The sequence below is a fragment of the Salmo trutta genome, chromosome 12, assembly GCF_901001165.1.
Source record: "Salmo trutta chromosome 12, fSalTru1.1, whole genome shotgun sequence".
Taxonomy (NCBI): Eukaryota; Metazoa; Chordata; class Actinopteri; order Salmoniformes; family Salmonidae; genus Salmo; species Salmo trutta.
In genome coordinates, this window is record NC_042968.1 from 44522792 (window position 1) to 44536944 (window position 14153).

The window sequence follows — 14153 nt, forward strand, 5'->3', positions numbered from 1 at the left end:
GTTTTGTATGTTCTCGTTACGTTCGTTATGGGTTCTCATTGCATTTTAGTGTGGTGTCTTTGTCTTGGTGTTGTCTGTGAGGCTTTGTGTTAGAGCTGTACTGCTGTCTGTAGGCTACACAGCAGTGATGTGTGTCTAACTGTTATACATGGATGTTTCCGTGCTACTCTACATGAAGTTACGTATCTCACATTTATCCTTGTAGCTTGTAAAACTAGTTTTGATGGTGTTTGCACTATATCTTGGTCATTGTTGCTCTTCGAGGCCTGAAAACATGACCTGTTGTTGATGACAAACAGTCCCAGACATTTTAAACAGCTCAAAACCAGCTGTACGTGGTATTCCTCAATGTCTCACACTGCACTGAGGAATAGAGTTAACCCAGCAGCCAGAGGGAAGGTAGACGGTAGGACACACTGCACTGAGGAATAGAGTTAACCCAGCAGCCAGAGGGAAGGTAGACGGTAGGACACACTGCACTGAGGAATAGAGTTAACCCAGCAGCCAGAGGGAAGGTAGACGGTAGGACACACTGCACTGAGGAATAGAGTTAACCCAGCAGCCAGAGGGAAGGTAGACGGTAGGACACACTGCACTGAGGAATAGAGTTAACCCAGCAGCCAGAGGGAAGGTAGACGGTAGGACACACTGCACTGAGGAATAGAGTTAACCCAGCAGCCAGAGGGAAGGTAGACGGTAGGACACACTGCACTGAGGAATAGAGTTAACCCAGCAGCCAGAGGGAAGGTAGACGGTAGGACACACTGCACTGAGGAATAGAGTTAACCCAGCAGCCAGAGGGAAGGTAGACGGTAGGACACACTGCACTGAGGAATAGAGTTAACCCAGCAGCCAGAGGGAAGGTAGACGGTAGGACACACTGCAGGTCTATAGGTGAGATCCAGACCTGTAGGTGAGATCCAGGCCTGTAGGTGAGATCCAGGCCTGTAGGTGAGATCCAGGCCTGTAGGTGAGATCCAGGCCTATAGCTGAGATCCAGGCCTATAGGTGAGATCCAGGCCTATAGGTGAGATCCAGGCCTGTAGGTGAGATCCAGACCTGTAGGTGAGATCCAGGCCTATAGCTGAGATCCAGACATATAGGTGAGATCCAGGCCTATAGGTGAGATCCAGACCTATAGGTGAGATCCAGGCCTATAGGTGAGATCCAGGCCTGTAGGTGAGATCCAGGCCTATAGGTGAGATCCAGGCCTGTAGGTGAGATCCAGGCCTATAGGTGAGATCCAGGCCTATAGGTGAGATCCAGGCCTGTAGGTGAGATCCAGACCTGTAGGTGAGATCCAGGTCTATAGGTGAGATCCAGACCTGTAGGTGAGATCCAGGCCTATAGGTGAGATCCAGGCCTATAGGTGAGATCCAGGCCTGTAGGTGAGATCCAGGTCTATAGGTGAGATCCAGACCTGTAGGTGAGATCCAGGCCTATAGGTGAGATCCAGGCCTATAGGTGAGATCCAGGCCTGTAGGTGAGATCCAGACCTATAGGTGAGATCCAGGCCTGTAGGTGAGATCCAGACCTATAGGTGAGATCCAGGCCTATAGGTGAGATCCAGGCCTGTAGGTGAGATCCAGGCCTATAGGTGAGATCCAGGCCTATAGGTGAGATCCAGGCCTGTAGGTGAGATCCAGGCCTATAGGTGAGATCCAGGCCTGTAGGTGAGATCCAGACCTGTAGGTGAGATCCAGGCCTATAGCTGAGATCCAGACATATAGGTGAGATCCAGGCCTATAGGTGAGATCCAGACCTATAGGTGAGATCCAGGCCTATAGGTTAGATCCAGGCCTGTAGGTGAGATCCAGGCCTATAGGTGAGATCCAGGCCTGTAGGTGAGATCCAGGCCTATAGGTGAGATCCAGGCCTGTAGGTGAGATCCAGGTCTATAGGTGAGATCCAGACCTGTAGGTGAGATCCAGGTCTATAGGTGAGATCCAGACCTGTAGGTGAGATCCAGGCCTATAGGTGAGATCCAGGCCTATAGGTGAGATCCAGGCCTGTAGGTGAGATCCAGGTCTATAGGTGAGATCCAGACCTGTAGGTGAGATCCAGGCCTATAGGTGAGATCCAGGCCTATAGGTGAGATCCAGGCCTGTAGGTGAGATCCAGACCTATAGGTGAGATCCAGGCCTATAGCTGAGATCCAGACCTATAGGTGAGATCCTGGCCTATAGGTTAGATCCAGGCCTGTAGGTGAGATCCAGGCCTATAAGTGAGATCCAGGCCGATAGGTGAGATCCAGGCCTGTAGGTGAGATCCAGGCCTATAGGTGAGATCCAGGTCTATAGGTGAGATCCAGGTCTATAGGTGAGATCCAGGCCTGTAGGTGAGATCCAGGCCTATAGGTGAGATCCAGGCTTGTAGGTGAGATCCAGGCCTATAGGTGAGATCCAGGCCTATAGGTGAGATCCAGGCCTGTAGGTGAGATCCAGGCCTATAGGTGAGATCCAGGCCTATAGGTGAGATCCAGGTCTATAGGTGAGATCCAGGTCTATAGGTGAGATCCAGAACTATAGGTGAGATCCAGGCCCAGAGGTGAGATCCAGAACTATAGGTGAGATCCAGAACTATAGGTGAGGTCCAGGTCTATAGGTGAGATCCAGGCCCAGAGGTGAGATCCAGGCCCAGAGGTGAGATCCAGGCCCAGAGGTGAGATCCAGGCCCAGAGGTGAGATCCAGAACTATAGGTGAGATCCAGAACTATAGGTGAGATCCAGGTCCAGAGGTGAGATCCAGAACTATAGGTGAGATCCAGAACTATAGGTGAGATCCAGGTCTATAGGTGAGATCCAGGTCTGGAGGTGAGATCCAGAACTATAGGTGAGATCCAGGTCTATAGGTGAGATCCAGGTCTGGAGGTGAGATCCAGAACTATAGGTGAGATCCAGGCCTATAGGTGAGATCCAGAACTATAGTTGAGATCCAGACCTACTATTTATGTTGTGTGACGGTGTTGTAAGTTTCTATGGAAACAGACCTATAGGTGACATCCAGTAACAAAACAATGGCTGTCAGTCCTGTCCTCCTTCTTCACTGTATGGGGTGTGTTGGTGTGACTCCTAGTGGGGTGTGTTGGTGTGACTCCTAGTGGGGTGTGACTCCTAGTGGGGTGTGTTGATGTGACTCCTAGTGGGGTGTGTTGGTGTGACTCCTAGTGGGGTGTGACTCCTAGTGGGGTGTGTTGGTGTGACTCCTAGTGGGGTGTGACTCCTAGTGGGGTGTGTTGGTGTGACTCTTAGTGGAGTGTGACTCCTAGTTGGGTGTGTTGGTGTGATTCCTAGTGGGGTGTGACTCCTAGTGTGGTGTGTTGATGTGACTCCTAGTGGGGTGTGACTCCTAGTGTGGTGTGTTGGTGTGACTCCTAGTGGGGTGTGTTTATGTGACTCCTAGTGTGGTGTGCTGATGTGACTCCTAGTGTGGTGTGACTCTTGGTGTGGTGTGTTGGTGTGACTCCTAGTGGGGTGTGTTGATGTGACTCCTAGTGGGGTGTGACTCCTAGTGGGATGCATTGATGTGACTCCTAGTGGGGTGTGACTCCTAGTGGGGTGTGTTGATGTGACTCCTAGTGGGATGTATTGATGTGAATCCTAGTGGGGTGGGTTGATGTGACTCCTAGTGGGGTGTGACTCTTAGTGGGGTGTGACTCTTAGTGGGGTGTGACTCCTACTGTTGTGTGTTGATGTGACTCCTAGTGTGGTGTGACTCCTAGTGTTGTGTGTTGATGTGACTCCTAGTGGGGTGTGTTGATGTGACTCCTAGTGTAGTGTGACTCCTAGTGTGGTGTGACTCCTAGTGTTGTGTGATGATGTGACTCCTACTGCGGTGTGTTGGTGTGACTACGAGTGGGATGTGACTCCTAGTGTGGTGTGTTGATGTGACTCCTAGTGGGGTGTGTTGATGTGACTCCTAGTGTGGTGTGACTCCTAGTGGGGTGTGTTGATGTGACTCCTACTGGGGTGTGTTGGTATGACTCCTAGTGGGGTGTGTTGGTGTGACTCCTAGTGTGGTGTGTTGATGTAACTCCTAGTGGGGTGTGTTGATGTGACTCCTAGTGGGGTGTGTTGATATGACTCATAGTGGGGTGTGTTGATGTGTCTCCTAGTGGGGTGTGTTGATGTGACTCTTACTGGGGTGTGTTGGTGTGACTCCTACTGGGGTGTGTTGATGTGACTCTTAATGGAGTGTGACTCCTAGTGGGGTGCGTTGATTTGACTCCTACTGGGGTGTGTTGATGTGACTCCTACTGGGGTGTGTTGGTGTGACTCCTAGTGGGCTGTGTTGATGTGACTTATAGTGGGGTGTGTTGGTGTGACTCCTAGTGGGGTGTGTTGATGTGACTCCTAGTGGGGTGTGTTGATATGACTCCTAGTGGGGTGTGTTGATGTGTCTCCTAGTGGGGTGTGTTGATGTGACTCTTACTGGGGTGTGTTGGTGTGACTCCTACTGGGGTGTGTTGATGTGACTCTTAATGGAGTGTGACTCCTAGTGGGGTGTGTTGATGTGACTCCTACTGGGGTGTGTTGATGTGACTCCTACTGGGGTGTGTTGATGTGACTCCTACTGGGGTGTGTTGGTGTGACTCCTAGTGGGCTGTGTTGATGTGACTCCTAGTGGGGTGTGTTGATGTGACTCCTAGTGGGGTGTGTTGATGTGACTCATAGTGGGGTGTGTTGATGTGACTCATAGTGGGGTGTGTCTCCTATTGTGGTGTGACTCCTAGTGGGGTGTGTTGATGTGACTCCTAGTGGGGTGTGACTTCTAGTGGGGTGTGTTGATGTGACTCCTAGTGTGGTGTGTTGATGTGACTCCTAGTGGGGTGTGTTGATGTGACTCCTGGTGGTGTGTGTTGATGTGACTCCTAGTGTGGTGTGTTGGTGTGACTCCTAGTGGGGTGTGTTGGTGTGACTCTTAGTTGGGTGTGACTCCTAGTGTGGTGTGTTGATGTGACTCCTAGTGTGGTGTGTTGATTTGACTCCTAGTGGGGTGTGTTGATGTGACTTCTATTGGGATGTGTTGATGTGACTCCTAGTGGGGTGTGTTGATGTGACCCCTAGTGTGGTGTGTTGATGTGACTCCTAGTGTGGTGTGTTGATGTGACTTCTATTGGGGTGTGTGATGTGACTTCTAGTGGGGTGTGTTGTTGTGACTCCTAGTGGCGTGTGACTCCTAGTGGGGTGTGTTGGTGTGACTCCTAGTGGGGTTTGACTCCTAGTGGGGTGTGTTGGTGTGACTCCTAGTGGGGTGTGACTCCTAGTGTGGTGTGACTCCTAGTGGGGTGTTTATTTCCCCTGGTAGGGAGTCACACCCCACTAGGAGTCACACCAACACACCCCACTAGGAGTTGGAAGCGAAGACACTGACGGAGAGGCAGACGTGGCAGGGTTTTACTGAGATTAAGACGCCGGCCAACCCATCCTCCCTTAACGAGCATTCTACTCGCCAGTGTTCAGTAATTAATGAACAAACTTGGCGAACTCAGGGCGAGGATCTCCTGCCAGAGGGACATCAGATCCTGCAACATACTCTGTTTTTCTGAGACTTTCCTCTGACATCCTGATGGATTACATACAACCGGCAGGTTTTACCGTTTTCTGAGTGGATAGGAAGCCGGCTCTCTCTGGCAAGAACAAAGGTGGTGGGCTCTGCTTTATGATCAACAACACATGGTGCGACGGAGGAAACGTACAGGAACTTGCGAGCTTCTAATCCCCCGACTTGGAATACTTTGTCATCAAATGTTGCCCTGGGTGTTGACAGGGTGGTATGCTGCTGGCTATTATTATTATTATTATGATGATTATTATTATATTGTAGGCCTATGTCATATGCCAAAAACTATGTAACTAAAGATTAACGAACCATGAATCAAAAAGACGATTACCCCTTCCTCTGGGTTAAGGCCGTGCAGGGCCCCATCTGCATGTTAATATCAGTGTTGATTGGGTCTGGGTTAAGGCCGTGCAGGGCCCCATCTGCATGTTAATATCAGTGTTGATTGGGTCTGGGTTAAGGCCGTGCAGGGCCACATCTGCATGTTAATATCAGTGTTGATTGGGTCTGGGTTAAGGCCGCTCCAGTGTGTGGTCGTCATAACCCTGAGAGACTGTAATGGCCTGGACCACTTTAAGGACCTAATTAGACCACACACACACACACGCACGCACGCACGCAGAGAGAGAGAGGCCCAATGATTACAGGGTACAAACCCAAATCAACCCCACCACTACCTCTGCTCCAACAAGCACAACTCAATCCAGAGATGGTGGACCGACCACAACAACAGAGAAACATGCACACATGAACAACACACGTGTCTGTATCAATGTACCGACTTTCCAGTTATTACAGACTAACAACACAACACACCACACTAGGAGTCACACCCAACTAAGAGTCACACCAACACACCCCACTAGGAGTCACACCAACACACCACACTAGGAGTCACATCAACACACACCACCAGGAGTCACACCAACACCCCCCACTAGGAGTCACACCCAACTAAGAGTCACACCAACACACCCCACTAGGAGTCACACCAACACACCCCACTAGGAGTCACACCAACACACCCCACTAGGAGTCACACCAACACACCACACTAGGAGTCACACCAACACACCACACTAAGAGTCACATCAACACACCACACTAGGAGTCACATCAACACACCCCACAAGGAGTCACACCAACACACCAAACTAGGAGTCACATCAACACACCACACTAGCAGTCACATCAACACACCACACTAAGAGTCACATCAACACACCACACTAGGAGTCACATCAACACACACCACCAGGAGTCACACCAACACACCACACTAGGAGTCACATCAACACACCACACTAGGAGTCACATCAACACACCACACTAGGAGTCACACCCAACTAAGAGTCACACCAACACACCCCACTAGGAGTCACATCAACACACCCCACCAGGAGTCACACCAACACACCACACTAGGAGTCACATCAACACACCACACTAGGAGTCAAATCAACACACCACACTCGGAGTCACACCCAACTAAAAGTCAGACCAACACACCACACTAGGAGTCACACCAACACACCACACTAGGAGTCACATCAACACACCACACTAGGAGTCACATCAACACACCACACTAAGAGTCACACCAACACACCACACTTGGAGTCACATCAACACACACCACCAGGAGTCACATCAACACACCACACTAGGAGTCACACCCAACTAAGAGTCACACCAACACACCCCACTAGGAGTCACATCAACACACCCCAATAGGAGTCACATCAACACACCACACTAGGAGTCACACCAACACACCCCACTAGGAGTCACATCAACACACCCCACTATGAGTCACATCAACACACACCACCAGGAGTCACACCAACACACCACACTAGGAGTCACATCAACACACCACACTAGGGGTCACACCAACACACCCCACTAGGAGTCACATCAACACACCCCACTATGAGTCACATCAACACACACCACCAGGAGTCACACCAACACACCACACTAGGAGTCACATCAACACACCACACTAGGAGTCACATCAACACACCCCACTAGGAGTCACATCAACACACCCCACTAGGAGTCACATCAACACACCCCACTAGGAGTCACATCAACACACCACACTAGGAGTCACATCAACACACCCCACTATGAGTCACATCAACACACACCACCGGGAGTCACACCAACACACCCCACTAGGAGTCACATCAACACACCCCACTAGGAGTCACATCAACACACCCCACTGGGAGTCACATCAACACACCCCACTATGAGTCACACCAACACACCCCACTATGAGTCACACCAACACACACCACCAGGAGTCACACCAACACACCACACTAGGAGTCACATCAACACACCACACTAGGAGTCACATCAACACACCCCACTAGGAGTCACATCAACACACCCCACTAGGAGTCATATCAACACACCCCACTAGGAGTCACATCAACACACCACACTAGGAGTCACATCAACACACCACACTAGGAGTCACATCAACACACCACACTAGGAGTCACACCCAACTAAGAGTCACACCAACACACCCCACTAGGAGTCACATCAACACACCCCACCAGGAGTCACACCAACACACCACACTAGGAGTCACATCAACACACCACACTAGGAGTCAAATCAACACACCACACTCGGAGTCACACCCAACTAAAAGTCAGACCAACACACCACACTAGGAGTCACACCAACACACCACACTAGGAGTCACATCAACACACCACACTAGGAGTCACATCAACACACCACACTAAGAGTCACACCAACACACCACACTTGGAGTCACATCAACACACACCACCAGGAGTCACATCAACACACCACACTAGGAGTCACACCCAACTAAGAGTCACACCAACACACCCCACTAGGAGTCACATCAACACACCCCAATAGGAGTCACATCAACACACCACACTAGGAGTCACACCAACACACCCCACTAGGAGTCACATCAACACACCCCACTATGAGTCACATCAACACACACCACCAGGAGTCACACCAACACACCACACTAGGAGTCACATCAACACACCACACTAGGGGTCACACCAACACACCCCACTAGGAGTCACATCAACACACCCCACTATGAGTCACATCAACACACACCACCAGGAGTCACACCAACACACCACACTAGGAGTCACATCAACACACCACACTAGGAGTCACATCAACACACCCCACTAGGAGTCACATCAACACACCCCACTAGGAGTCACATCAACACACCCCACTATGAGTCACATCAACACACCACACTAGGAGTCACATCAACACACCCCACTATGAGTCACATCAACACACACCACCGGGAGTCACACCAACACACCCCACTAGGAGTCACATCAACACACCCCACTAGGAGTCACATCAACACACCCCACTGGGAGTCACATCAACACACCCCACTATGAGTCACACCAACACACCCCACTATGAGTCACACCAACACACACCACCAGGAGTCACACCAACACACCACACTAGGAGTCACATCAACACACCACACTAGGAGTCACATCAACACACCCCACTAGGAGTCACATCAACACACCCCACTAGGAGTCATATCAACACACCCCACTAGGAGTCACATCAACACACCCCACTAGGAGTCACATCAACACACCACACTAGGAGTCACACCCCACTAGGAGTCACATCAACACACCCCACTAGGAGTCACATCAACACACCACAGTAGGAGTCACACCCCACTAGGAGTCACATCAACACACCCCACTAGGAGTCACATCAACACACCACACTAGGAGTCACATCAACACACCCCACTATGAGTCACATCAACACACACCACCAGGAGTCACATCAACACACCCCACTAGGAGTCACATCAACACACCCCACTAGGAGTCACACCCCACTAGGAGTCATATCAACACACCCCACTAGGAGTCACATCAACACACCCCACTAGGAGTCACATCAACAAACCCCACTAGGAGTCACACCCCACTGGGAGTCACAGCCCACTAGGAGTCACATCAACACACCCCACTAGGAGTCACATCAACACACCCCACTAGGAATCACATCAACACACCCCACTATGAGTCACATCAACACACACCACAGTAGGAGTCACACCAACACACCACACTAGGAGTCACATCAACACACACCACCAGGAGTCACATCAACACACCACACTAGGAGTCACACCCAACTAAGAGTCACACCAACACACCCCACTAGGAGTCACATCAACACACCCCAATAGGAGTCACATCAACACACCCCACTAGGAGTCACACCAACACACCCCACTAGGAGTCACATCAACACACCCCACTAGGAGTCACATCAACACACCCCACTAGGAGTCACATCAACACACCACACTAGGAGTCACATCAAAACACCCCACTAGGAGTCACATCAACACACCACACTAGGAGTCACACCCCACTAGGAGTCATATCAACACACCCCTCTAGGAGTCACATCAACACACCCCACTAGGAGTCACATCAACACACCACACTAGGAGTCACACCCCACTAGGAGTCACATCAACACACCCCACTAGGAGTCACATCAACACACCACACTAGGAGTCACACCCCACTAGGAGTCACATCAACACACCCCACTAGGAGTCACATCAACACACCCCACTAGGAGTCACATCAACACACCCCACTATGAGTCACATCAACACACACCACCAGGAGTCACATCAACACACCCCACTAGGAGTCACATCAACACACCCCACTAGGAGTCACACCCCACTAGGAGTCATATCAACACACCCCACTAGGAGTCACATCAACACACCCCACTAGGAGTCACATCAACAAACCCCACTAGGAGTCACACCCCACTGGGAGTCACAGCCCACTAGGAGTCACATCAACACACCCCACTAGGAGTCACATCAACACACCGCACTAGGAGTCACATCAACACACCACACTAGGAGTCACATCAACACACCCCACTAGGAGTCACACCCCACTATGAGTCACATCAACACACCCCACTTTGAGTCACATCAACACACCCCACTATGAGTCACATCAACACACCCCACTAGGAGTCACACCAACTCACCCCACTAGGAGTCACATCCACACACCTCACTAGGAGTCACATCAACACACCCCACTAGGAGTCACACCAACACAGCTCACTAGGAGTCACACCAACACACCCCACTATGAGTCACATCAACACACCCCACTATGAGTCACACCAACACACCCCACTAGGAGTCACATCAACACACCCCACTAGGAGTCACACCAACTCACCCCACTAGGAGTCACATCCACACACCCCACTAGGAGTCACATCAACACACCCCACTAGGAGTCACACCAACACAGCTCACTAGGAGTCACACCAACACACCCCACTATGAGTCACATCAACACACCCCACTAGGAGTCACACCCCACTAGGAGTCACATCAACACACCCCACTAGGAGTCACATCAACACACCCCACTAGGAGTCACACCCCACTAGGAGTCACATCAACACACCCCACTAAGAGTCACACCACACTAGGAGTCACACCAACACACCCCACTAGGAGTCACATCAACACACCCCACTAGGAGTCACATCAACACACCCCACTAGGAGTCACATCAACACACCACACTAGGAGTCACATCAACACACCCCACTAGGAGTCACATCAACACACCGCACTAGGAGTCACACCCCACTTGGAGTCACATCAACACACCCCACTAGGAGTCACACCCCCCTAGTAGTCACACAGTCACCTACCTTACCTGCTGCTCCCCCTAGGGACAACCCCCCTGGCTAAATACCCAATCTGGCCCTCATACCATCATGGTCACCTAATCATCCCCAACTTACAATTGGCTCATTTATCCCCCTCCTCTCCCCTGTAACTATTCCCCAGGTCGTTGCTGTAAATGAGAATGTGTTCTCAGTCAACTTCCTGGTAAAATAAATATATATATATATATACCTTGAACATATGTACCATGTGGCTCAGTTGGTAGAGCATGGCACTTCCAATGCCAGGGTTGTGGGTTCAATTCCCACGGGGGACCAGTACAAATGAAAACGTATGCAGTCACTACTGTAGTGACTCCGGATAAGAGAGTCTGCTAAATGACTCACTACTGTAAGTGGCTCTGGATAAGAGAATCTGCTAAATGACTCACTACTGTAGTGACTCCTGGAAAAGAGAGTCTGCTAAATGACTCACTACTGTAAGTGGCTCTGGATAAGAGAATCTGCTAAATGACTCACTACTGTAGTGACTCTGGATAAGAGAGTCTGCTAAATGACTCACTACTGTAGTGACTCTGGATAAGAGAGTCTGCTAAATGACTCACATGTAAAGGTAAACATCTGACATGTTGCTTATTGGTTGTGTCTTGTGTCTGTCTGTTTTCAGCTGGACCTGAGAAGACTGAGCAGGCCGAACCCTCGACCTCCCAGACCACACCTAAAGAAGAGGAGAAACCAGGCCCGTCAGAGACTCAGACGGTAGAGAGAGGAGGGAGAGGGGAGAGAGGAGAGAGAGGAGAGAGAGGAGAAACCAGGCCCGTCAGAGGCTCAGACGGTAGAGAGAGGAGAGAGAGGAGAGAGAGGGGAGAGGGGAGAGAGGAGAGAGGAGAGAGAGGAGAAACCAGGCCCGTCAGTGACTCAGACGGTAGAGAGAGGAGAGAGAGGGGAGAGGAGAGAGAGGAGAGGGGGGAGAGAGGAGAAACCAGGCCGTCAGAGACTCAGACGGTAGAGAGAGGGGAGAGGAGAGAGAGGAGAGAGAGGAGAGAGGGGAGAGAGAGGGGAGAGAGGAGAGAGAGAGGAGAGAGGAGAAACCAGGCCTGTCAGAGACGGTAGAGAGAAGAGAGAGGGGAGAGGGGAGAGAGAGGAGAGAGAGGAGAAACCAGACCCGTCAGAGACTCAGACGGTAGAGAGAGGGGAGAGGAGAGAGAGGAGAGAGGGGAGAGAGAGGGGAGAGAGAAGAAACCAGACCCGTCAGAGACTCAGACGGTAGAGAGAGGAGAGAGAGGGGAGAGGAGAGAGAGGAGAGAGAGGAGGGGAGAGAGGAGAGAGAAGAGAGAGGAGAAACCAGGCCGTCAGAGACTCAGACGGTAGAGAGAGGAGAGAGAGGAGAGAGAGAGGGGAGAGAGGAGAAACCAGGCCCGTCAGAGACTCAGACGGTAGAGAGAGGGGAGAGGAGAGAGAGGAGAGAGAGGAGAGAGGGGAGAGAGAGGGGAGAGAGGAGAGAGAGAGGAGAGAGGAGAAACCAGGCCCGTCAGAGACTCAGACGGTAGATAGAGGAGAAACCAGGCCCGGTAGAGAGAGGAGAGGAGAGAGGGGAGAGAGGAGAGAGAGGGGAGAGAGGAGAAACCAGGCCCGTCAGAGACTCAGACGGTAGAGAGAGGAGAGAGTGAGAGAGGAGAGAGGAGAAACCAGGCCCGTCAGAGACTCAGACGAGAGAGAGGGGAGAGAGAGGGGAGAGAGGAGAAACCAGGCCCGTCAGAGACTCAGACGGTAGAGAGAGGAGAGAGAGTAGAAACCAGGCCCGTCAGAGACTCAGACGGTAGAGAGGGGAGAGAGAGGAGAGAGAGGAGAAACCAGGCCCGTCAGAGACTCAGACGCTAGAGAGAGGAGAGAGGGGAGAGAGAGAGGAGAGAGAGGAGAGAGAGGAGAAACCAGGCCCGTCAGAGACTCAGACGGTAGAGAGAGGAGAGAGAGAGAGAGGAGAGAGGAGAAACCAGGCCCGTCAGAGACTCAGACGGTAGAGAGAGGAGAGAGAGGAGAGAGAGGAGAGAGGAGAAACCAGGCTCATCAGAGACTCAGACGGTAGAGAGAGGAGAGAGAGGAGAGAGGAGAAACCAGGCCCGTCAGAGACTCAGACGGTAGAGAGAGGAGAGAGAGGAGAGAGGGGAGAGAGGAGAGGGGACAGAGGAGAAACCAGGCTCGTCAGAGACTCAGACGGTAGAGAGAGGGGAGAGAGGAGAGGGGAGAGGGGAGAGAGGGGAGAGAGGGGGGAGAGGGGAGAGAGGGGAGAGAGGAGAAGAGAGAGTGGAGAGAGGAGAGAGGGGAGAAACCAGGCTCGTCAGAGACTCAGACGGTAGAGAGAGGAGAGAGAGAGGAGAGAGGAGAAGAGAGGGTGGAGAGATAGGAGAGAGTTAATTCATAACACTACTCTACCCACCACGACCCTTCACCCTCTCTCTTCACTAGGACCAGGGGCCAGCAGGCGCAGGGGGGTCTGACGGCTCAGACAGTGGTGAGGAGGACGAGAGCGAAGAAGAGAGCGAGGATGAGGAAGATGAGGATGATGAAGACGAAGAGGATGATGAGGAAAATAAAGATGAAGAAGAGGAAGAGGGTGAAGAGAATGAGGAACCTCTGTCGTTAGAATGGCCAGACACCAGGCGTAAACAGGCCACGTATCTTTTTCTCCTACCGATAGTGTTCCCTCTGTGGCTCACTGTGCCCGACGTACGCAACCCAGTACGTATCACCTTCATTTCTGTGTTACATTCACCTCATTTTTGTACTGTGTTTGTGTCCTGCAAAGTGGCCAAAATGTAGAACACAAA

At 51.4% G+C, this 14153-nt stretch overlaps 1 protein-coding gene across 4 annotated transcripts in view; it reads left to right on the forward strand.

The window, feature by feature from the left end:
- The window catches only part of LOC115203613 (sodium/potassium/calcium exchanger 1), a 44860-nt gene that overhangs the window by 25596 nt on the left and 5111 nt on the right, over positions 1-14153 (forward strand). For all 4 annotated transcript variants that reach the window (XM_029768443.1, XM_029768440.1, XM_029768441.1 and 1 more), the window contains 2 exons: positions 11993-12084; positions 13792-14064. In XM_029768443.1, the coding sequence (XP_029624303.1) occupies positions 11993-12084; positions 13792-14064 (365 nt within the window). The remainder of the gene's footprint in view (positions 1-11992; positions 12085-13791; positions 14065-14153) is intronic.